This window comes from Haemaphysalis longicornis, unplaced genomic scaffold, assembly GCF_048455015.1.
Source record: "Haemaphysalis longicornis isolate Haplotype H1 unplaced genomic scaffold, Haemaphysalis longicornis Haplotype H1 scaffold_4, whole genome shotgun sequence".
In the NCBI taxonomy this organism is placed as follows: Eukaryota; Metazoa; Arthropoda; class Arachnida; order Ixodida; family Ixodidae; genus Haemaphysalis; species Haemaphysalis longicornis.
Window position 1 is genome coordinate 221,734,625 of NW_027526361.1, and position 24,965 is coordinate 221,759,589.

At 46.3% G+C, this 24,965-nt stretch overlaps 1 protein-coding gene across 1 annotated transcript in view; it reads left to right on the plus strand.

Moving 5' to 3' along the window:
• LOC144180231 (gamma-secretase subunit Aph-1-like) overlaps positions 1-12,591 on the plus strand; it is a 36,345-nt gene extending 23,754 nt beyond the window's left edge. The window contains exon 4 of the mRNA XM_077708610.1: positions 12,577-12,591. Within this exon, the coding sequence (XP_077564736.1) occupies positions 12,577-12,591 (15 nt within the window). The remainder of the gene's footprint in view (positions 1-12,576) is intronic.
• The last annotated feature ends 12,374 nt before the right edge of the window (positions 12,592-24,965 follow it).

A 24,965-nucleotide genomic window follows, 5' to 3' on the forward strand; every position in this document is an offset into this window, starting at 1 on the left:
AATGCTGCCTCTGACGCAATAAACAATTCATTGCGGCAACTGCGTTTCGACGTGTAGCCTGGGTGATTGCAAACATTTAGGCTGCATTAGAAACGGACATGTTGTAAAAGGTTTTGGTTGTTCCTTATTCGTTTCTTTCAGACGTCTGCGATGAGCGAGCCATCGTTCGGATAAAAATCTACGGGAATTCTGTGAATTACCAGCTAATGCGTAAGCTTGCTTTCACCGCTCTTCGGTTTTAACAGCCTTATGTTTCTTCGGCAGCTTTGAGTGAACACGTCAACCTATAGGCAATGTCTTTTTCTTCCTTGTTCGTTTTGCTTTTTAATTAACAAATGGAGCTCTATAAAATACACCTCCCTCATTCTGTTAGATCAGTCTCGGTTTTATTTATTTTTGCCTATGTTTTTTGTTGTGATATGCGATCGTTGCCACATTTGACTATCAATAGCCAGAAGGCTAGACTGTGTTGTTACGGCGAAATTGAAAGGTTTTTTTCTTTGGTTACCTTTTGTGTTCTCTAGTTTGTTGCAGCGACTTATATTTAGACTATCATAAAGATGAAATGCCATAATTTTGGCAATCCGGCATTTTTGTTTCATGCAAGGCATTCACTGCTTGCGCAGGATATTCCGCAAAAAGGATGCTTAGTTTTAAAAAGTCCAAAAACTGTCACCACCCGTGATACATCAAGTTGGCCCCCGCCGTGCGCGTTGGGCAAGGGCTTAGCCATGTTACTACAGTTAAACCTGGATGTAACGGGCCTCTATGCACTGAATTCCTGAACTTAACGAAGTGTTTCAATTCCCTTTTGTCATAACACCCGTGTTTTTGCGTCTTCTACGTAACGAAAGCGTTGCGACGGTTCACCTTGATGTAACGAATTGGCCACGCTGATGAGCCATTGTTTTTTACACTTTTTCTGAAAAATCGGGTGTAGGAATGCCCTAAATTGTGCCCGCACCGCAAAGCACCGTGCGAGTGCGGTGTGAGTGCGGTGTCGGTTATGTGCTAGGCCTGCCTACCGGCGTGCAATCGCGCGTCTCTACTGCTACATGTGGTGTCGCTTCGTCGGTGATGAGTTCTGTTGCTAGAAAACGAAAAGTGTCATCTTTCCAAGTTCACAATTTTAAAAGCCGTCTCCGCCAGCGAGAAACAGGAACGTCGCCACTTGGTACAGTATCCAAGCTGGCCCACTCTCCATAATTTCGAGTACGGCAAAGAGCATCAAGATCGCGAAAAGGCGCGCCCCTATCAGCATAAGTTTGGTCCTTGAAGCGGATCAAGGCCCTGAAAAGAGGCAAAAGGTAAAATTGATACTGAAGTTACGTTTGTAAATACGGAAGTAAGTGTCGTTGCTTCTTTGGAGTGCCGTGTAGTGAATAAGCTCGTGGTAAAGCCGCAGGCGCAAATCACGCAGTTTTTCACAGTGGAATCTTTCAAGGGTGAGTTCACCGTCACTGATGCTTGCATTATGGTTTCGTTTCTGCTTCATTGACGCGAGCCCTAACTGAAAACTTGCATGTAACAAAGACCAGTATGTAACAAGAAATTGCGTATTTTTGTCAACTTCATTATGTGCAGGTTTGACTGTATTCGAATTATTTGAGGCATTGATGAAAACGCGTTTAAATGGTTTGCTGTGGTTATTTTGATGTTATTTTTACCACATTTGTGTCAAATTCAACTATTTAGCGTAGACTGCTAAGCATGCTTTTGCCACCGGAAACGAGCAAGCCCGCACCAATCATCGCCATGATCGTCGTCGTCGTCGTCGTCGTGTTATATGTAGCCAGCAGGTTCATGGCCTCTCCCATTGACTTGACTTCCAACTGATTCTATCGAACCATGTTTGAGTACATTCCGCCGAATCTGTTGCATCAGTACGAATCGATAAGCAGGTAAGCGAGTATTACTGGAACGCCCTCTGTTCTTCGCGGCTAGATCGGCGAGTAAGAGCTGCCTCGGAAGAGTAATTAGGAGCTGCCGCGAGCCCCGCTTCGCCTTTTTTCTCCTACCCCATCGTCGGAGCCGCGCTAGTCAAGTAGCGGCTGATAACCGTACGCCGTTACCTAGGAAACGACATCGGTCTGTCACTCGGATGTTTTGATGTGGAACTGAGATAACTCTACGGTAAGCCCCGACAAACCAGGCTCAGCGCCGTAACATGCGTGGGGATTCATACAAAGAAGATGACTACGAGGGCCCTGAACAGCATTTATGCTCAGCCCTCATACCCCAGCACTGAACTTCTTGAACTGGGCCAGGGCCGCTTTAGTGTTCCTATTTAGACATCCCGCCCGGATGCCTTGCCCAAGCGTGATGGCCGTTCTCAATGTTGACTTCATTGAGGGAAACATTGGAAACATGACCGCCCTGAAAGCTTAACGTTTCTACAAAACTGAGCCTCTGGCAACCATTTTTAGAAAACTCTTAAGCAGAGCTCTTATGGCTAGGGTACCATGCATTTTTCGTGTCCGTGAGCGAGAGCTCTCGCAGCCCCTGGTGTCTGTGAAGCACGAGCCATTCCATAGCGCGAGGCAACGGCAAAGCAACGTCTCGGTGTGTATGCTATTAGCACGCTGGTTGCCCCTATCGTCACTAACCCCTGTAATGACTGACTCTTTGGAAGAGCTAGGTTATAATCGTACTCCTCAAATAGGACGCAAAGCTCCGCAACGGTGACGCGGCAAATATTATTGCCATGTTCTTTGGTGTATTACACCTCCTTTGGTGACAGTGTCTCGTACCTTGTTTTGCCATTTACATCGAATAAACGAGTCACTTTTATCTGGCGCTTCCGTTTTCAGCTCACAGGCACCACCCCCGAGCTGTACCCCCTCGAGAATAGCTCCGTTTAACTGTTAAAATATCTACGGTCGTTCGGCGCAAGCTGATCGTGCATTACCAATGTGAACAGTGGTTTAAGTATTTTATATCAACAATATTTATTTGGTACACACAGCATCATACACGATACGACCTGAAGTTTTTCTCGCTAAAGCTGTCTCGTCTGAACAAAAGATTTTGGGCACGTGGGCTGACAACAGGAAACAAATCCTAGCCGTCAAAGGCCTGCTTACAGTTCTTGGTGACTCCTCTCCGGATTCTCGGCTCTAGGTTACGACAACATTGAATAGACTGCGAAATAATGTCTTAGCAGTTTTTTACTTTTTCATGGGCTATTGCCATGTGCTGAAAAGTGAACTGTAGTCTCCTGATTCAGCACCCGTTGTATGTGAGACGTTCATTGGTTTTACTGCTTGAACATAGTTCATTTGTCGCTTTCATTGTCATTTCCCATACGTCCCATATTCTTTCCTTTCTCTTTCTGTTCCCAGTATCCTCCCCCCAGAAGGAAGTAGCAGGCCCAAGATCAATTTCGCAGGCCGACCTCTTCTCCTTTTCAATAAACATTTACTCTCTCTCTCTCTCTCTCTCTCTCTCTCTCGCTAAAACGACAAGAAACATGCAGCACATGCACGCGTGACTACTGGCCTGGTGTAGATGACCCTTCCGATATAACATAGGTTTTCCGGCTGAATTTGATCCAAACGCCATTTCATTAATTCACCTGCCAATTTATTCTAAGCTCAATTTTACCTAATTCAAGTGGCAGGAAATTTAACTCATGTACCGACCAATTTAACCAAGAAAGATATTTCAACTGTGAGAAGGTTGTGCAGTGTTTTTTGCGCGACGTTAAGCGCCCATCGTTTCGAGATGTGTTGCATGTCGTCTGACCGTTTCTGCGCATCTGAGTGGATCTTGCACCCTAGGCGCACCAGTATGGTTCATCAAGGCCAGAAACCGCAGCACGACTGTTTTCACCACGACGGCACCGGGTGGCACCCAAGCGAAGTGCCACGACTGTCCGCCTAAGGGAAATGGCCCTCTTTGGCTAAGGCCGATACGGAATCCACACCAATACAGAATTCAGCCAGTACGACTGGGCAGTCACGCACTAATGAAGTCGAAGTTTGCATGTTCCGAAGGGGACAGGGAAGATGATGGAGCTGTGTCATTATTATAGGTGGTCGAAACGACGCTGTGACCTTTCACTGCTGGAACTTTGTTTAAAGATTATTACCATGTGTATATTATCCAGTTTGCAACCGACGTTATAAATATAAGTCAAGCTTCATGCAGGCTGCGACCGGAGTCTGGACGAAGAAAGTACACGTATTTTTGTGTTGCAGTTTAGAGGGACCGCCGGGCAGCAAAGGACCGAGGCTCACTAGACTAAGGAGAGGTCCCACAAAAAAATGAATACAGTTTAATAAACGTTAATCCTCCTCCTCCCGTTGCCCCGGAAGCTGCACGAGCTGATTCATTCTTCTGTCTCTTGTGCCTTGAAACAGTCCACGAAAACTGGATACAGAGTCCGCATTTATAACTCATTATCAATGGAGTTATAACGAATTATTCCTCAAGGCAGTATCTCAAACTTGGGCCAGAACATCAGAAATGGCTACTTTATTCCATTTTTACGACATTGGTTCTCCCACCCATGCGCCGTGATGCCAGTGAAAACAACCGTACAACGATCCCCACCTAGACGTAACACATTGTGCTACGCGCACCGGACATCGCCCAGAGGGCGACACGGAGCCCACGACATCCAGCGCCACCTTCGGCGGATACGCGCAAAACTGGGTCGGTCCCCGCAAGCCAGTACGTTCCTGGCTGGTACGCGCTCCTCGCGTTGCAGCGCGGATGAAGCGTATGAGTCGCCCCTTTTGGGTTTTTAAAGCAAAGCTTTCTAGCTCTACCAGCCAACGGTTCTTTCATGGCGTGCGGGACAACAAACTCCCAACGCGTTGATGGCGGCGGCGGGAGAGGGAGTGGGGGCGGAAGGTTTCACTCACGGAGCACACTAGAGATGGCGCGGCGAATTTGCCCAGCGTTCCCCGCGCGGAAGTGCCTGCTCGCCAGCGGTGGCGTCGGCGGTACGTCTTTGTCGTCTGCTTTAGCGACGGTTGTTTTGGGCCTGTTTTGGTTTAGCTTCGCGTCTATTGTGCGGTGCCTTCGCACGGCTTCATTAGCTTGTTGGACAGCACCTCCATGGTAACCCGCACCCGAGGGAATTAAGTGGTCGTACGGCAAACCTACGTTAAGGATTGGTTTGCAGGGCGGGAGAACAAAATGTACAAACCACATACAGACATCTGGCCTCGAGAGACACGCTACCTTTTGCGCACTGCTTGCCTCGAATGGGACTCCGTTGTCCAAATTGATGATTACCAATTCGGTTGTGTTTTAAAGAGGTATTACAAAAGGTGAAAGTTGCAACTGGTTCTGATAAATAGCGATTATAAAAGTTCCCTCAGCTTTCTCGCAATTCTCAAACTTACTGAACTAGTTTAGATCGGTACAAATGGGAATCACTAAGCTCACATGCCGAATTGTTTCGGTGTCTGCGCTTGTGTCGCGCGGTGGTGCAGCCCCCAGCTAGAACATCAGGATTGCTAGGTTCCACTGTATCGCCCTTTGAAAGACGCTCCTCGCCGTTTTCTTTTCGCCGACGCACGGACGGGCTAAAGCAGCGGCGTCCGCCGCTCTAGCCTGGCCGTGGCCGACGCTGCTGCGTCCGTTACCCCGCTACCGCGGATTCCAGGTAACGGCTGGCAGAATTTCTGGTTTCACTCTTTGTAGAGCCACGTGTGTGAATTCAAGTGACGTCAAATGGGCAATTGTTGTGGGTGTCATTCAAAGCTTTGCTTTCCAACCACCTTCACAGCGTGGATTGGAGCCAATATTTTTTATGTCTGCTTTTCATCTATCGTCGTTTGGTTCGGCAGGAGCTATATCAGACAGATAATGTCCCCCTTTCCAGCCTCACGGATAGAGGAAAATGTATGGCTTTCAGTCTATGTTGCACCCTCCGCCCATGTGTAGCCCAGCACGCCAGCGGTATGAAAACACGCCCCGAAAAAAAGAAACTTTCACGAGAAGGCTATCACAACAACTTCCATTGGGCGAGGAGGGGTAGAGGGAGGGGTAAGCAGAACATCTAAAAGGCATATCGGAATAAGTTAGAGTCCTCATATTCGGTGATTTTTTTCTATCTACGCGAACGGGTCCGGCATGAGATCTCTGTTAGGAAGGAATAATAGCGCTTTTATTACCGTCAACACCTTTGCAGCAAAAGTCACGGTGAAAATATTTAGTTCCCTGAGGACACCCCTGACTGGTCCGGCGTGACCACAGTCACAGCGAATGGCATACATAAAAGGTCCGTTCATTTCACCTGCACCCCGGGAACCAGTTCAGGCGGTGCAGCACTTCGCCGTTCGTTTCAGTGGGGAAGCTCGCGGTAAATAATTAAGTAAGTAAGTATTGTTGAATAAGGCGGACTTAGCCTTGCATAGCTGCCGGCAATTGCTCCGCCTAATCGTCCCCAATACCATATCAAAACTCTCAAAGTCATCACACCTCACTTAGTCCTAAAATAACAGGCACACAATGTCACCACACCTCACTTAGTCCTGTGGACTGCAATAATCCGAGTAGGAGATGAGACACCTCTCTTCGCACAATCCAGTGGTCTCTAGGAAAAATCGCGGCACCTGAACCGCACCGTTTGATTCAGGGGTGGTGCCGACGGGTGCAGGACGAATTCATGGCGTTGCCTCCACTCCCTTCCGAGGAGCTGTAAAAACAAACAAAAAAAGTGCATGGCTGGTTCCGCCACTTATGCAGGATGGCGGAACCAGCTTTGCACCGCTGTGAACTGGTTCAGGAGGTGCAGGCTAAATCGAACGAACCCAAAGTTTCTCCTACCTCTCCTCCTCCTCGAACGCGAAAATTTGGTCCTGCGTTCATATATTTCCAAATTTTAATGCTACACGTCTTATCTGCATTTTTCTTAGCTTTTTAGTGGCTTATACAACAATTTAACATTTATTTTGCAAGAAGAGACGATGATTTTGTGTTATCCGATAGCTCACGAAACATTTGGGAATGTCAACGCTTTTAGTGTTAGCACCATAGTTGGCTATATGTATTTAATAGGGCGATAAAAGCACATGATACATTAGATGAAGCAGAGTAGAACCGCTGAGTGATTAACTACGTTGTTATGACTGTGTTTGGGGGTCCTAGTTGTGAACAAATTTAATGCGCGCTTATGTGTATTTAGCGTCGGCTAGCCAGCCTGCTAACCATCCCGCAACAAGGTGCTCCTACATCACAGCAGCATTTAAACCACCCGTTTACTGAGGGCCTTCGAGATGCAGTAACCACGGTTTCCTATCTGGAAAAAAGAAAATGAGGAGAAAATTCCGCGGGAGAATAAAAAGCCTTGAACACAATCTTCCCAGTTTTGCGCCAACCTACGGATCGGCAGCAAAGTGACAACAGCGTATTAACGCATGGTTTCATTTACAGGCTTCCCCGTACGATATAACATTTCTGCCTGACTTCGTTGCAGTATGTAGTAGATATGCACCCTAATAACGTTATGGTACATGTTTTTGAAAGGTGCGTTTCCGGGCGCTGGAGGCTGACGGCGCGGCAGGACCGACCCAGAGTAGCGTGCGTCTGCCGCGGCTGGCGCTGCACTCGCCTGGCAAACTTCGCTGTCCTGACCATATAGACTTGCCTGGACTCAATGCCTTACACATACGACGTAAAACAGTACGTTCCCGATCGTAACCTGCGCACACCAGACGCCATGCAAGTCAGACGCATGTCTCCGATGTGAGTTCAAGGATGGAAAGCACATCTTATATCAATGCCTCGACTAGTAACTTCCCAGCTAGACTGTTGCTTGGGGCTGGTGTTGACGTCGCAGACATTGTTATTGCTGCCACCGTTTCTTCGCTCCCAACGCACTGTCGTCCTGTTTTTATTTACGCCCGTTCCAATCCACAAAGAACGTACTACTCTCGCGCTTAGGTCGCTTAACACCGCTTCTTCTTTCGTTTCTGCTGGGCACGTTTTTGTCCCAGGAAGAAACATAACGACCAACAAGAAATATTGACGAGCAGGGACGTGACAGTCACAGATGACGGGCGGCGTCCTTGCCTATATTGTTATAGCTGCCGCCATAAAAGTAATACCTTATAGCCAGCGTAACGGGGGACGCTACCATTGAAGGATGTCAAAGGAAGCGGAAAGGCCAGGAACGAATACCAGCTGCGGTTGACACAATTGTGATATCCGGACGCTCATAGCACTGGCCAAGCAAGCTATGAGAAATGCAAGCCTAGTCATTTTTACATTCTCATTTTTATGTTAGGCTAAAATAAGAGAAAACTGAATACGACTATACATTTTTTTGTCGACAGATGAAGATGTTGCATCTTTTCATATAAATCGCTTCGTAGGATGCTTCACCGTTTTCAAGGAAGATGTCCTCTCCATAGAGACCACTAGCAAAAGGGAAGCCTTGATAACATAAGGTTTAAATTACGACATTTATGTAACAACCCAACACACGCAGTCGCAAAGTCACGTGCGACGCCAATCAGCACTGTTTAAAGGAGAAAACAACGCTTTCTCGTGAACCACAGCTAGCGAGAGAACCTCATGTAAAATTCTGTTAATGAATTTTTATGACAAACAGCTATAATTTTGTATCTATCTTACACGCTACAAAACTTGGAATACACTGAGGGGATGGATAATCTACACTTGGGTACTCAAATATTTAACATGCAGCCGTGACGACTTTATTCCTTTATTCTCCTTTATTCTTTTCTTATAGCTTCTTTAGGCTTCTTTGATGCTGCACGTGTCTGCGTCTCATTCTTCAGTTTCCTTTATTCGAATTTTGGAAGTCCTTACTGTAATATTCGTGTGCTGGGTTTCGGCCTTGTTGGCGCACTTGCATGGTTGACCTAAACTACGGATACGTTTCACGTAGAAGCCCTTTTCCCCACGAGAGGTTGTCCATGCTGCTCGTTTGCAATCCCTAAACGTTATTCAGATCTTGGTTCTTTCTATGATAAGCTGGTCCATCTATATTTCATTTCTAAATGCTTATTAAGTACCCAGTTTCTGAACCATAGCAAATCAGAGGGAGTACGCATTGGTGGTGTACATCTCTTTTTGCTGGCTGATGTAGCGTACCATTCATTGGTCCAAAGTCCTTTCCAAAACTTACCCGGGCTCATAATAGCTGTATACCTGATTCTGTTCTTGTATTTTGGAGTGGCATTGACGACTTGCTCGAAATGTTTGTTCGCCCACCGTTTTCAGCTTTTCTTCGCTTACGTGCACAAACGGATCCTTTCTGCATGTATTTTTCTAATGAGTTTAGACTTTAAAATATTTTTTTCTTAGCGGCTACGTCACCTCTTATTAGTAATGTTCTTGAGGCATTGCCTAAATACTAATATATATATACATATATATGGCGCTCTTGCTAGTTGTACATTGTTTTTTTTTCTGTCTCGCTCTGTTCGATCTTTGCTTGACCACAATGTAAAGCCATTCACCTTTACGTAAAAACGGGTGATATCCATAAAGGTGGCAAGGACTCACAAAAGGGAGACTTTTCATGCACAGTTATCCGAAACTACTCAAGTAATGCGGTAATCTTCAATAAGTGGATGAAAGTTGACCCACAAGGCTCCATACTATCAAAAGAAAACCTGGGTAGACGCGCTCGTCGCTTCACCGCAAAGGCATCTTGCATCTTGATAAACTCTATTCACATACCATTAGCCCTTCACGGAAGCGGTCGCTTTCGGTAAACCGAAAGAGACAACGAAAGCGAAGGCAATCTACGTTATCCGTGCAAACACAAATGGCGTATGCCCAATCAAATCACACGGCTCCTAATCAGGTTCGTATCTCAGGGAGCGTGACCGGGGCTCTTTCCTCGGTGTCACCTTGCACGTGGCCAGATGTTAGAAATCCCGGCACCACTTCCATCGGGAGCCGTCTTTTCCCTGTGCCTCGCTTTCTTTCTTGGCCTGCGTTGACTCCAGGTATTTTCGCGTTATTTGCATGGTCGCACAAGGCCTCAGCGAGCACATTGCGATACACACGGACAGTCTATATTACAAAGACTGTACCATTATTTTCTTTTATGTAATTCATGCCGCGCATCCTTGCTTAAAACATGACGGCAGATTTTATGAAGGCTGCATTGAAGGAATTCGGATGTGTTAGCGAGGATGTTATACAGTGAAATCTCGATACAACGAATCACGCGGGACAACTAAAGATTGTTCGTTATTTTGAAATATCGTTGTAATGAAAAACTGGCGTTTATAAGCCAGTGCTCAAACCTAAGAATGCAAATGACGTACGTTTGCAGTGGACGCGTGGGCAGACAGGCCAACTCTCAAATCAAAACGTTGCGCTCACTTTAAGGCTACTTTATTTAAAGAAATCAGTCATGTTCTTCTTGCGCGTGCTGCACGCCCGGCCGATTAGGAATGTCTCGACATATTCCACATTGCACAACACCTCATCGGGTACGTCATTGCGCCTAGCAATGAAAGTGCGGAGTTTGTTCATGTGCACTAAAACATCAATGTTCGACATGATTTCATCGTATGTGTTCGGTCTGCCGCAGTAGCCTTCCTTCTTCTTCTTCTTCTTCATTTGGTAATGGCAGGTACCCACTGAGGGGGATTGGCCAAGGCTTGAGGTTTGTCTTCTCTTCGCGTCATTAGCGTCACTAAAGATGATGACTGCTCTCGCTTCTTCTTTGCTTTGTCGCTAGCTCCGTTCATCTTCAGATTTCGCACGACGTCGCTGCAAAATTACCCACAACAAAGAAATACCTGCCCGCACACGTGCTTAGCGTGAAGAACGACTGACCGGCCACCGTTACCCAGCACAACGAGAAAGAAAAGAGGCAAAGGCGGCTAGGCCGGCTGGCTACTGCGCATTAAACCGCAGCATGAACCACCGCTTTGTGGTGGCGCTACCTGTTAGCAATCGACATGTTGATGATGACAGCTACTGCACAGGGAATGCACAGAGAAACGGCGGTTTCTGTTCCATATAGGCAAATATAGGCAATCGGGCGATGATCCTTAATATATTCGTAAACTTGAGAAATTTGTTAATGTGTGGTTCGTAGTAACGAAATTTGACTGTATACTGAATGGTATAGTGTATTGTAAGGGTATGGAGCCATCAAGCTTCGCCACCTCGTGTAAAAGTATCCTTTAGAAGCGAAAATATACACCGAATATCCACGGCGTATAGCTTTAACTGACATCGGTTTTATTGCATTTGTGAAAAGTGTCTACAGCACAGTGAAGTCGTAAGAGATGTCGGAAATTTGCCGGGGTCTACATGACTAGCAGCATTGTACAGAAATCGGCGAATGTTAGGAATGATGCCATGCGCACGACCAGAGACGACGGTTGGTTGAAATCTCTATAATACCTTTATGGGATCCGTAAGCGCTCACGTACCCCAAAGCACACATGCTGTCCTCTTTCTCTTTTTTGCCCTACCGCTTTCCGCACCGCCTTTAAAAAAACCCTGATGAACAACAAGCTCAACGCTGTTCTACAAATCCAATATAGACCTGGAAAATGATTTCAGCAGGCAGTCTAAATCTCCCTGTACGTGGACGAGCTCTACATATGGCGTTCTGGGCGTAACAGGCGTGTGCTGCGATCAAGACTGCAGCGAGCGACCGACCGACTCCATTGCAGCGTTCCTGGCAACACGAGGCTTGGAAAGTTCGGCAAGCAAATGCGTTGCGTTGGCTTTCCCGAAGCGGGACATCACGCGCTCAAGGCTCACTGTCAGAGGCAACGTCATTTCATACGCGCCTGACGATAAGTTTCTCGGGGTGATATTCGACAAGGCTCTCACGCGGTCCCCCCTTTTTTGCCATATCAAGGAGAAGCTTACATCAATCTCCCGCATATTCTGTATGCTCTCCAATAACTCCGGTGGTTGCTCTGTATGCTCTATCCTCCGGCTCTGCGAAGCGCTATGCATTGGCCTCATACGCTACAGCATCGCTGTCGTGGTTTTATTTTCTAACACAACATTTATTTGCCAGGATGTACTTATATACATGACACACCTGCACGCACGAGGAGTTGACAACGGTGCGCGCGCGGGGCCCAGTTGTCAACATATCATTCGGCCACCTTCAAGTGAGCCTTCGCCTAGTCACAAAATACACAACACATAAGGCTGAGGCTGCAAAATAAGGTACAAACACGAAACTTTGACGTTGCAAAGCACTGAAATCAAAAGGACTGAAAAAGAATGCTGGGAAAGTACGGTGTTCCCTTGCGGGTGATACTCTGGGTGGATGTGAAGCATGCCTTATCAGTGGAGAACAGCGTTGTGAGCACATAATGGTAGGACCACCTGCGAGTCGCAGTTATTGCCAGCGATGCCTTTCTTTTTATTGGAAGTGCTGCAGGGATTGGCGTCCCTTTTGCAGTCAGGCGCGACGCTCTATGTCGGCATCTGTGTCTCCATCGCGCTCACGCTACATTCAAACTTTGCCGTAAAGTGCTACCAGGCAGGCTTTGGGCCCATAGCGCATTCAACTGCGCCTACTCTAGCCCTCCACAGAGAATGGAACCCAATGACAAGCACGCAGTTTCTTAGTGCCTTGTTCCCTGTGGGTGCATTCAGGCGCCGGAGGTCTGACCATGACAGGTCCCATCGCTCAGTGAACGCAGTCAGAGAAGACGGCTGCGGGGCTACACTCAATGAGGACGAGTTCTGCCGTGTCCCGTTTTCCGCAGAGGAGGCCACCCGTCTCACAATGGAGGCAGAAACACCTATACTACAAACATGCATTCGCGGCAGCACTCCCATGTGAAGGCAGAAGAAAAAATTAAAGCCGTTTCACTCAATGGGGAAGCTGTCAAAAGTGCAGAGCAGTGATTCGCCATAGTGGGCTGTAGCGCCGTTATACGCTCACTGCTACCACCCAGCGCAATTAGAATTTCCCGCCTTCACAGTGCTCGCGTGCCTCCTGTCTGAAACTGCGCCAGCGGGAGTTCTGTTCTTTTTATGCTTGCTTTTCCTCCCGCGCGTGCCGCCGTGCCGCGGTTGCACTGCCACTTTTGTTCGCTTGCTATCGTAAAAACCAACCTAACCAGCGTTCATAAATAAATGGACACAGGTGCCTCTGGTAAATTACGTATATCTTGCCTCAAATGTACCTGCAGTTTTCTTTCGGCTAAACAACGGGGAGATGTATGACAAGCGCCAACGGTTCACGAGTTCACCATGTCTGCAATGTCGGTTAGAGCAAATGTTTTCATATTGTTCTTCGGAGAGGAGGTTGCCACGTGCCTATCGAAGGAAGAGACGTGTGCAGCGGGTAATTAAGGAAATCCTAATCCTGCTTCGTCGATGCGGCGAATCCGGTCATCACCTGTCGGATTCGTATCAGTTGCGGAGGAGCGGATGCACCACGGTCGCAAGCTTGGGGAGCATCCGAGGCGTTGTGCTTATAGAACACCCGTTGAATTCACCACTCACACAGAAAGCTCGTGAAAAACGGGGTGCCACTACACCGGCAGACATAAGGTGGTAATAGGCAGAAGCAAACGAGGGCGTCGTGCTACTATAAGAGCCTCGAGCCCACGGCTCTCGGAAGCTGTTCGCTTAACAAAACGTCGTCGTTTGGTGAACAACCAAATACAATAACTGGATGCATTTCTGACGGAGAACTCGGACTGTGTGAAGAATTTGTCTCAACATAACACACACCTCAGAATGAAGTGTGACTGGAAGCGGCGGCGCGTGCTCAGTGTAGTAGCTTGGTTTGACAAGGGTTGCAAGGTTGGGAGTGTGGTCCCCACTGTGGTATGCCGGAAACAGCGCCCGCCGTATCCGGAACGTCTCCTTTGTATTTCCAGCATCTGTGCGCCAGCGGTTTCAAATTGTAGTGCTGCGGAATTCCATGCCCCCTTTTCGCCAGAAAAAACAAAAAAAGTATTGTTGACGCACGTTAAAATCTGTTGACGTACGTTAAAACGTGTTCGGTCACGTTTATGTCGGCAATGAGGCGATTTGCCGCCATTGAGAAAGCGCGATCCAACTCTAGTTGTGAACTCGTACGCGCCTTATTTAGTGTGTAAGGTGTATTTGGAGAGTGTCACAACGAGAACGATGTACTGCTATGTAAGTGCACAAAATTCGAAAGTCGTGAAGTTAAATATTTATATTCGTAAATTAATGTAAATGCAGATGATTACAAAAAATAAGCAATAAACAAGAACGAACAAATCACGAAACCCAGAAATTAGGCTGCGGATCCTAGAATCCACAAGTCTGCTAGTAATAACCAAACCTGGCCACCATCGTCCGCCGAGAAAAAAACCGAATACCGAAAAAGTAACCACAAAATACCAAACGTCTACCGAATCCACCGGCCTCGCTATTACCCAAAATACGCAAAAACGCAAAAAATTCAAAAAATAAAAGCCAATTGAACTGAAAAAAAAAATCACTAAGATGCAAATTCCAGTGCCATAAACAATTTAATAGAAAATTAGAAAGGAAAAATACGCGAGAAAAGAACATGAATACGAATCGCACAGATTTATCTAATCGAGTGTCCCCGCGCAGATTACTACAAATTTATGAAACGAGAAAAACACGTCGTCTAGGCAATTCTGTTGAAAACCTAGAAGCGGTGTAAAAATTAATGCTTAGGCCTTTCTAGACATGTATCACAAATTCTGTAGCTTTCTTTTTTTGTCGGAACGTTCTGTGTCATTCCTGCGACTAGAGACAATAGCGTCTGCGTATATAGGGTACCTTCGTTCGATTCACTCGAACGCCGTATGCAGTTGAATCCAATATGGAAAGAATTACTGTGTATATCAGTCGGGGCCCAACTGTCATTGGAAGTAAGCTCAGTGTGCGCCCGAAACTTGTTTTTCATTTACACTTTTCCCCTTGGTGTCAGAGTACCTTAAACGAGGTCGGTTCGTCTAGCTTAAGGCGCGCGCTGCGCAATAGCTTTATCCCTTGAGGCAGTGCGGTTGTTTTGTTCACAGGCTCCATTCCAGGGTGCAGCTCGTCGACAGTGTGCGTCGAGCAATAAACACACATAAGAGACAGCTGAAGTTTCGCCATGTCTCTTGGTAGACCCCTGCGGGTTCGCCGCTTATATCACAAGTAACGGCAAAATGAATTACAATAATGTAAAAGAACGAAGCAGTTGCGAAAGCGCCAAAGTGGGAACAAAGGCGCGCTAGACAAACATTAACAAACGCGTGAGGGACACCATCATCCCGTGTTTCCGAAACCTTTATGCAAAGTCCGGAAGGATACCACAGCCTTAGCCTTACCGTTATGACCCTCGCCGCGCTCTTCCATCTCCCCAAGTTAACCACTAGTAGTTGACAACCAGGTATTTCACCATGTCCTTGTTATTTTAACTTCCTTTTTAAATTTCACAGTTTACTATCTCGTTGTATTTTAGCGCACGATATGCGTCTTTTTGGTGGCTGTGCGTAGTGAACAAATCTCATTTATAGCGATCGACTGTTTAAGCTTTAGTTAACGAACAATTTACTAATTTCGACTGTGAGAAACATATAAATAACGTTCTTAGTAAAACCTGCCTCAAGAAGCACACGCAGCGCTCCTTATTTTAACAACGATGCTGCTTAATTGGGTCGGTGAGCGGGAGCAGGAAAACCTGCGAGCTCCGGCACCGCTCGGCCTTAGAGAACACTACCCAGCATTCGTGGCGTGATCTTTTCCGTGCTCTTCTCCTTGCCAGTTCACGTGCGTCGTGCCTCAAGTGAGAGGCACAAAAAAGCTCGCGATAGAGACACCTAGTTCGCGAAGCTAGTTTCCGCCGGTTCTAGCGCGTGCTTACGAGGTCCACTTTGGGAGAGATGTGAAAGCCTGCGGACAAGACGATCCCAGCCTAGCAGTCATGGAGGACTTTCAGCGGCAAGTTCGGAAGTCCATGTGATGAGCAACAGCCGCATATTGGACTAAGGGAGGGATGAGCTAGCAGAAGAAGAGCGTCACTCCCGAAGGAGAGGAAGCGAGGCGGGGAAGCCAACGCACCGCTACTCGAGAACGGATGGGACGAGTTCTCTCCAACCCCGAATATCGGGCCCTTGAAGGGGCGGCGAAACGCGAGCGACCTGCGGAAGATCCGTATTTACGAGCTCGCGTACATTGTACATGCTTTAATGACCGAGGGTTCATTGCTCTTTGGGGAAGGGGGGGGGGGGGGGGGAGGGGCTAACAACACACCAGGAAGACTTACTTTATATAAGAGCTATGCTGTAAGAATATCGGCTGTGATGGGTGTAAACCACAACATGCCTGTTAAAGCCGCATTCCGGAGGGCTCTGGTTCGAATCCTAGACAACTAACTTTATTTCCTTTATTATAATTGTCCTTTTACTGTAGACGCACTATTAGGATCATTTTTCCCTCACGCATGCTCTACGACACGGGTTTTTGGCGCAATGTGGCATTTAATGATTTCACAATAATACGGGAATGTACACTTGGCACCTTGGCGTTTTTGCCAACGGATATGAAACCGTTGGGGGGTAGAGGTATACAGCTCTACTGTAAAAGTCTCTTGACTTTGAAGCACGAAGCACTCTAGCGCGAGGCGTAAACGAGTGTCCCGGTGTTTTAAGTGCCGAACACTTTATGGGCTCGCCTTGTCGTCATAGCTCGCTGACAGTCGATGTGAAGCGACTGCCGGAATCAGGCGACGCAGCGAGATAACGGACCCAAGTAGAGCCTTCTGTACCGTCGTCAGGGAGTCACGCTGAGGCTTCGAAAACCAGGCGTTTTAAATAGTCATGACCGTTCAAACCTCGTGAACCGCTGGCGCTTGTCATACATCTCCCCGTTGTTTAGAGCAAAGAAAACTGCAGGTACATTTCAGGCAAAATCTGTGTGTATAACCGGCAGCCTCCACGTTCATTTATTTAGGAACGCTCGTTGGTTTGGTTTTTACGATAGTAAGAGAAAAAAGCGGCCGGGCAAGAAAAAAATGGCGCGTTCGAAATAACGCAGAAAGGCTCCAGCCGCGCAAGAAAAAAAAATTACGCGTTCGAAATGACGCAAAACAGCTCCAGCATACGAAAGTAAAGCAAGCACAAAAAGAACATAACTCTAGCTGGCGCAGCTTCAGGCAGGGGGAGCGCGAACACTGATAAGCGGGAAATTTGAAATACATTGGGTGGCAGCAGTGAGCGGATAACGGTGGTGCAGCCCATTATAGCGAATCACTGCTCCGCACTTGCGACAGCTTTCACTTTGGTTGGACTTCTTTAAATTTTTGTACGCGTTACTTTCTACCGCGAGGCGTAAACTTGTTTCCCGGTGTTTTATTACCGTTACTACATGAACCGAAGATTACGACGACGACAGGAGATGCCAACAGCCCCAACCCTAAGGGCCTTCTTTCCTAAAATGCTCCCAGTGTGAATGAAACCTACCTTTTATAACTCCGTAGCCACACACTCACTGCGGCTGACTCATGAAGTACAGCAGAATATCGTCATTCATCTTCAAGATGAGTTGTAACGCAAGCCTGTCAGCATTGATTAACCGCCAGCGCTATGAATTCCGCAGCAAAAAAAAAAAAAAAAAAAAAAAAAACTCCAATGGTTCTATTTGGCTCATTGCTTGAAGTTGGATATTTAATCACTTCTGTATCAGAGACTGTCGCTATCATCCGTGGGCATGAGAAAAAAAGGATGACTACTGGAATATACATAGACTTTAGTAAAGCGTTCGATCGCGTCAATCCCACCCCAGTGCTCCCTCATTAAGAAAACTCTAGATTTCAAAGAAGAATACTTGACCTTGTCAGATCGTACTTGTTCTCACGCACCCAATTTATTGAAGTAAATGAATGCAGATGGAACGTTAGATGGGTTGTTGCACGAGTGCTGCAGGGCAGCATTCTTGGTTCTTTTTCTTTTCCTGCATATATTAACGACATTGTTAACCTCAGTACAAAATGCGATTTTTTCGTTTATGCTGACGATGTACAGTGTTTGTTTATGGGATACCATTAAGAGACATAGCAGAACAAGCACACAGACTTTGTCACGAGTTAATAAATTGGTCTCAAATGAACATTGTTTTCTTAACGAATGTAAGACCAAGTGTGTCATATATCGGTCTCGAAACGCACCTATAGCCGACCGCATTCTTATTCTAGGCACATATGGTACAACTTGCCGGTGGAAACACTCGGGGTAGTATCCACGGAACACATGTCCTGTGACGATCACGTAGGCTTCATCTGCTCAAAATATCGATAAATGGTTAGAATTATAAGCAGAAATTGTTATTTTCTCTCTTTTCAAATTAATTTTTTTGTATAATTCAAAATTTCATGCACAACTGACTTAAGGCTCATTATTATGGGGAAACACAACAGCGAATATTCTAAACGGTTTTGCAAAAAAAGGGGCAATTCGGGGAATTGAAACGGTTCCCTATAATGCACACACGGAGAAATTACTTTAGGACATGGCATGGTCCGCTCATTTGAACTATATAATCAGCAATTAGAGGAAATTATAAAAATGCAGTACAAGAAAAACTAGCGGCGTTTCTCGCTATACAGCCATGCTGCCATCGATGTGGCATTTCTTGGTATGTTCCATTTTCAAGCACTAAATATGGGTGCCAGAGATCAAGCCATACCTTACCCAACGCACTCCATGAGTTTGATAAGCGACACATAGACCCTATAACCCTAAGCAATAAGGGCAATTTGGAAATGTGTTAAAAACTTCTTTTCCCGAAGGTAGTTAGGGAAAACATGTCCCTCGATGCAGAAAATATCACTCGCACGACTCATTCATTCTAATGCACTTTCGAATTGCCTACACCAATTAGAACTTTCTACGTATGTACCATATCTTAAAGTTTGACACCGCTACTTTTTAGCATCTCCTGTGTGATATTTTTTAGAATAAAATTATTTTTAACTGTGACAAACAGTACACTGATGCGGGATTACTTTTCTTGTATCTGGCATTATGATGCCTGTTTTAGTATTGTATAACTAACGCAATCTTCCCACATGTATCTTCCTTTTGTTATGATGTGTTAGCATGTACGTTGTCGTAGTTGCTGCGATCCGCTTTTCAAGATATCACTTTTTTACTTCTTTATACCATCAACCTACGCCGGAAATATACTCAATTATATCATGCAGAGTTTGCGCCTTTTTGCTGCCTGTTCACGGCGGCTGGAACCCAGTCAAGGTGGTGTAATGCAGCTTTTCTTTCTGGTCACTGTTTTTTTCACACTCTGTATTTTAGGGGAACAAGACAAAACAACTGAACCTATTGCCAATCTTTTGCTGAGTGTTTGCTTCAGTTATTTCAAGCGTCGCTTATTTGCTCGAGCGAAGCTTGAAATAACTGACTTGAACGTGCGATGTGTGCATGCTAAACGCCACAAAGCAAAGCCCAGCATAAGAAACTGTAGTGGTGATGATGATTTGAATTTTTATGTTCGCCGGTCTATAGATGGGCCACGAGAGATTCCTTCAACTGAAGTAGTAGTAGTAAAGCTTTTATTTGGGGAAGGGAGGGCTAAAGCAACCTGGTGGGGAAAATGAGATATGAAGGAGGGGATTAAACGGGTTGCTTCAGTTCCAGGCACTTTTTCTTCTATTCACTGTCTCTTCGGAGGTTTCGCCGGGGTCGTCCTTCGTCAGACTACTCGCTACAGACCACTTTTGGTTGCAAATTTGCCTATTTCGCGTAATAAAGACTTATCTAATGCGGCATGCGCTTCTTGGTGTATGGTGTTTAGATCAATGTGTCGAATAGTGTCTGAACGATGTGCACCGAAGAATGGGCATACACATATTAAGTGGTGAAGGTCGGCTTTGGTGTTCGTGTTACAGCAGGGATAATGTGGGGGTGAGGGTGTTGTGGGGCCCTTTGTCCACTTCTGAATGATATGTGGGGTGTAAGCTGCATTGGCACAAAGCTTATTGATGAATACTTCTTCGGCTCTTGTTAATGAGGGCATGCTAGCGAGATAACCAGATGGTGTCACTTGTTCGTACCGACATTTCTTGCGCTTCTTGAGTCGCTGGATGAGTAGGGCAGGTGAAGTAGCCGAGATATAACCCAGCGGAGGGGTAACGTTAAGACTCTCCTGCGCCGCTTCGTGAGCGGCCTGGTTTTCTGGGCTGGCCTCTCCATGACCCGGTGTCCAGTCGATTCGGATGTTCACTTTGTGGCGCGTTTATCTGTGTGCGTACCCGTGAGCGTAATGGCGAAAGTGCTCGTAAGCGTCCCAGGGACACCGAAGTTCGTCAGGTGGAAGTAGAGCCCAACAAGCGACGAATACCTCTGTTGTCAGCATTGCGTATTTTTCATAAAGCTGCGCTTGCTTTCCCTTTTCGTTCAGGAAAAGGCCGACTAATGTTTTGGCCATAGGGAAGGGCGCTTGTACGCAGATGTTTCCCCGAGAGGCGCTGTTATCAGTGTGAAAAAAAGAAGTGCGCCGTAAAACTAGTTGTATTTCGTAAGAATACAGAAATGCACACCGCAGCCCCGGCAAGTGAAAATGCACACCCACATTTTTGGCGACATTTGTACTCTTGTTCTTTTGCATGGTAGTTTTGTTTACAAGTAATCTTACAATTGTATTATGCACGATTTTTTTCCTGATTAAAATACATTTCCCAACGCTACCCAGACCTTTAAAAGTTTGTTTAGTTTCGATTGAGAATTACACACATAAATGTCTGTATTTCATTTTTTTTTCACTTTGGGCATAGATAAATCCAACGGGCTTGGGTATGTTGGGACACGCTGATTTGAGCCCTAGGGAAACTGGTGCAATCGCTGTTGAGTTTGTACAGAGATAAATCCACCGTCCTAGGGTACGTTGGGGCACGCTGGTTTGAGCCCTAGGAAAACTGGTGCAATCGCTGTTGACTTTGTACAGAGGTAAATCCAGTGTGCTTGGGTATGTTGGGACACACTGGTTTGAGCCCTAGGAAAACTGGTGCAGCCGCTCAACCTAGGAAAATTGGTGCAGCCGCTCAATAGTGTGACTGCCAGCATTGCGACCCAAAACACTGCATTTGTTTGTTAGTTTTCATGTTGTTTGAAATGCTATTTTGAAGACCTCTGGGACGTCTGAGCCAGAGAAGGAGTTGGGAAACAGCCGACTGAAGACTGAAAACTATTTGTCAGATGTCTCAGAATGTCTTTAGTTCTATTGGTTCTTCAAAACAGACAGAACTAAAGGTCCCTGATCTATACTCCGGCTGCAGCACCACGTCGAGCAGCGATCGTATTGCAAGCGCCGAAATTCACTTCAAAATGATTTTGCATTTTACCTATCGACGAACATAAATGTGAATAAATATTTATTTTATTTCATTACGCACTCCTGCAAACAGGCTCGTAGAGAATGTCTAGTTGCAACTTTGATACCATTCCATTCCATTGCGCAGAAGCCCAATGCCATCGCGGTTAGCAAGTAAAGATGTACCGGTGTGATGGAGAAATATTCAGCCTAATTAAATAATTGGCTATAATCGGCTTGGGCAAAGCTTTAATGTCAATAAAAAAAGATTTTTGGCCCACTCAGGCGTGGGCTACTGTTATTTGTGAAAAAATAAGCCTGCAAAAAAGTGTAATTTTGGAAAACAAAACATTGCTTTCTTTTTTACCATTACTTGCGCATGAACTATTGAAAGGCCAAGTGAAGATAACTATTTGTCATATTGTACAGCACTGACGTTTCGCGAAAAAAAAGACGCGCAGACGGCTAGGAACCCATTACTTAGCGCAACTTGCTTTGCATCCAGATAAATGTATTTACGGCCGAAAACAACTTATCATGAGCCGTGACACTTGTGAGTCGAAGAGGTCACGAACATTATTCATTGGGGCGTATTCCATACCGCTGCCCGTGTTGGGCTGCGGGACGCAGCCGCCTTCATTCGCACCAGAGCCTCCCGCATCTTTGTGCCGTTTCATGTTTGGGTGCAAAAAAAGAGCTCCCATACACAGAATCCATGCACCCATTTAAGGCGCGAGAAGAAGCCATCGGCTGTAATTAATGCGCACCCGGCAATAAATGACGCTGGAGGTCCACTCGGATGAGTACTGCACAATGGCGTTGCTTTTTTCTACAAAGATACAGTCATTACCACAGGGGTTGTGTGCCCCGTGCTTAATCCTTACAATTTGGTTCTTTTGAAGGCACTACTTAGCAGGACACCCAAAGAACACAAATAAGTCGCATCGCAGGGATTTCTCTCACAATTTTAATGAAAGGGTTCTCCCTGCTTGCTTTGTCTTCTGCATTTGTGTTTTGATTTGGTTGAAATTCTCACATTTTACTCGTACGCGAGTCACGCTTTTTACTTACCACAACATCACGCGCGTTTACGATTAAATGACGGGGCCCCGTAAGAAAAGTTGTTTCACGCTTTAGTCTTTTTTACTGAGATAGAAACAAACAGCGTGGGTGTTAGGTTCGGGCCCCTCACTTAGTAGTTAAAACCGCCCGGAAACTGGATATGTTCCGCTGGGGTTAGCTTGTTTATCTGTGTTGTGTTTGTTTCCCCGCCGGCCGAGCTGAGTTAGGTGCGAGGGGCTTCAGGAGAAACCGGGGAGGCTTCTTCGTTATTCGCCACGCTATTGTGTCCACCCGACGAGCGGGCCCAGAGACGACGCATAGAAACGCGTCGGTCACTCCATAATAGCTGAAAGCGATGGCAGCTTTCAAAGAAGGATTTCCTTGCGAGAAGCCGGCGGAAGGGACCGTTGACAGTTTAACAACCGCGATTACCGCCACGAGAATCCCCGAACCGGACAGGGAGCTGAAGGTCGGTCAACGGGTCAAACCTTGGGATAAACATAGGAAGAGGTCACGAGACGCGCTGTCTGTCACAGTTGCACTACACAAAGTTACTGGGCGAAGTTGCCATTCGTCACACTTCTGAGCATGGCGACTCGGAGGCCGGGATGCGTGAATAGGTATAGGTGACCAGGCTTTGTTGGGCGCTCCCCGTGTCTACAAGGGAAATGAATTTTGGCGGCGCGGAGCACAAACATAGGCGTGCATGGTTAGGTCTGCTTTTCTGTCGTTAGGTCTACTTTTAGTGGTTGGTTTTCATTTCTGGTAAGTTTGTGTTTTGCGGAATACCTTTGGGTTTCTGTATGAGAGTGAGAGAGGTGGGTAACGTGGCTATTTTGAACTCACCTTGCTTTGTTTGTCACGGTGGCCAATCAGTGGCCTAGTGTGGGCTAATGAATGGGCCATCCTCACTCTCAAGTTGTGACGTCCCGTTTGTGGGCGGGGTTTTAGTGGTAAAAATGAGTAGTTAGATGTTTTTAGGACGAACAGACACGGGGGCAGACAGAGGAGAGGAGAGGGGGAGAGCGGTGGAGAGCGGCGAGCCACGCTCGACGCGACCCTTGCCCGACCTCTTGTTCACGATCACGAGCCATGAGAGTTATAAATACGTAATGTAAATAAAGAATTTACTGGCACCGCCGGGAATCGAACCTGGAACTAATGGACTAACAAAGCGAGAGCCCGTTGTCTTACCGATTTAGCTACAAGCCCACGGAAGTATAATATGGAGAGGATCGAATACGCTGTAAAGAACGGAGGTAGCCTGAAAGCAGTAAAGAGACGTCTTGGCGTGGGGAAAAATCAGATGTATGCACTTAAGGATAAGCAAGGCAATGTCATCACAAATAGGGATAAAATAGTCACAGTGGCCGAGGAGTTCTATAAGGATCTGTACAGTAGCCTGGACATACAGGATAATGCCGAACGAGACAGTAGCTCAGAGGAGATAGACATCCCACCAGTAACGACCGAAGAAGTAAGGAAGGCTTTGAAAGAAATGAAAGGGGGCAAAGCACCTGGTGAGGATCAGATAACAGCAGACCTCTTGAAGGATGGCGGAGAAATTGTACTTGAAAAACTGGCAAACCTGTATACGCAATTCCTAATGACCGCAATGGTACCGGAATCTTGGAAGAACGCGAACATCATCCTAATCCATAAGAAAGGCGACATGAAGGACTTGAAAAACTACAGGCCGATCAGCTTACTGTCAGTCGTCTACAAGGTATTTACCAAGGTAATCGCTAACCGAATCTCTGCAACCTTAGATTTAAGTCAACCTAAAGAACAAGCAGGGTTCCGTAAAGGTTATTCAACAATGGACCATATTCACACGATCAATCAGGTGATAGAGAAGTGCGCTGAGTATACTCAACCCCTATATATAGCCTTCATAGATTACGAGAAAGCATTTGACTCAGTCGAAACCCTAGCAGTCATTCAGGCATTACGGAACCAGGGGGTAGAAGAGCATTATGTAAGAATACTAGAGGATATCTATAATGGGTCTACAGCTACCGTCATCCTCCATAAGGAGAGCAGTAAAATACCTATAAGAAAGGGTGTCAGACAAGGAGACACAATCTCTCCAATGTTATTCACAGCATGCTTACAAGAAGTATTCAGAACGTTGGATTGGGAACAGGTGGGAGTAAGGGTTAATGGAGAATACCTCAGTAACCTCAGATTTGCTGATGACGTTGCCTTGCTAAGTAACTCGGGGGACGAATTGCAAAGCATGCTTTCCGCACTGGGCGAACAGAGTACAACCGTGGGCCTGAAAATTAATATGCAGAAAACTAAAGTAATGATCAATAACCTCGGGACAGCACAGCAGTTTGAGATAGATGGCGAGGCAGTGGAAGTGGTAAGCGAATATATATACTTAGGCCAAGTTGTGACCCCAGATCCCAACCATGAGGCAGAGATAATTAGAAGGATCAGAATGGGGTGGGGTGCATATGGCAGACATTATCAGATAATGAATAGCAGCCTACCATTGTCGTTGAAGAAGAAAGTGTATGACAGCTGCATCTTACCGGTACTCACCTACGGGGCAGAAACTTGGAGGCTCACTAAGAGGGTTCAACTTAAATTGAGAACGACTCAGCGGGCAATGGAGCGGAAAATGATAGGTGTAACATTAAGGGACAAGA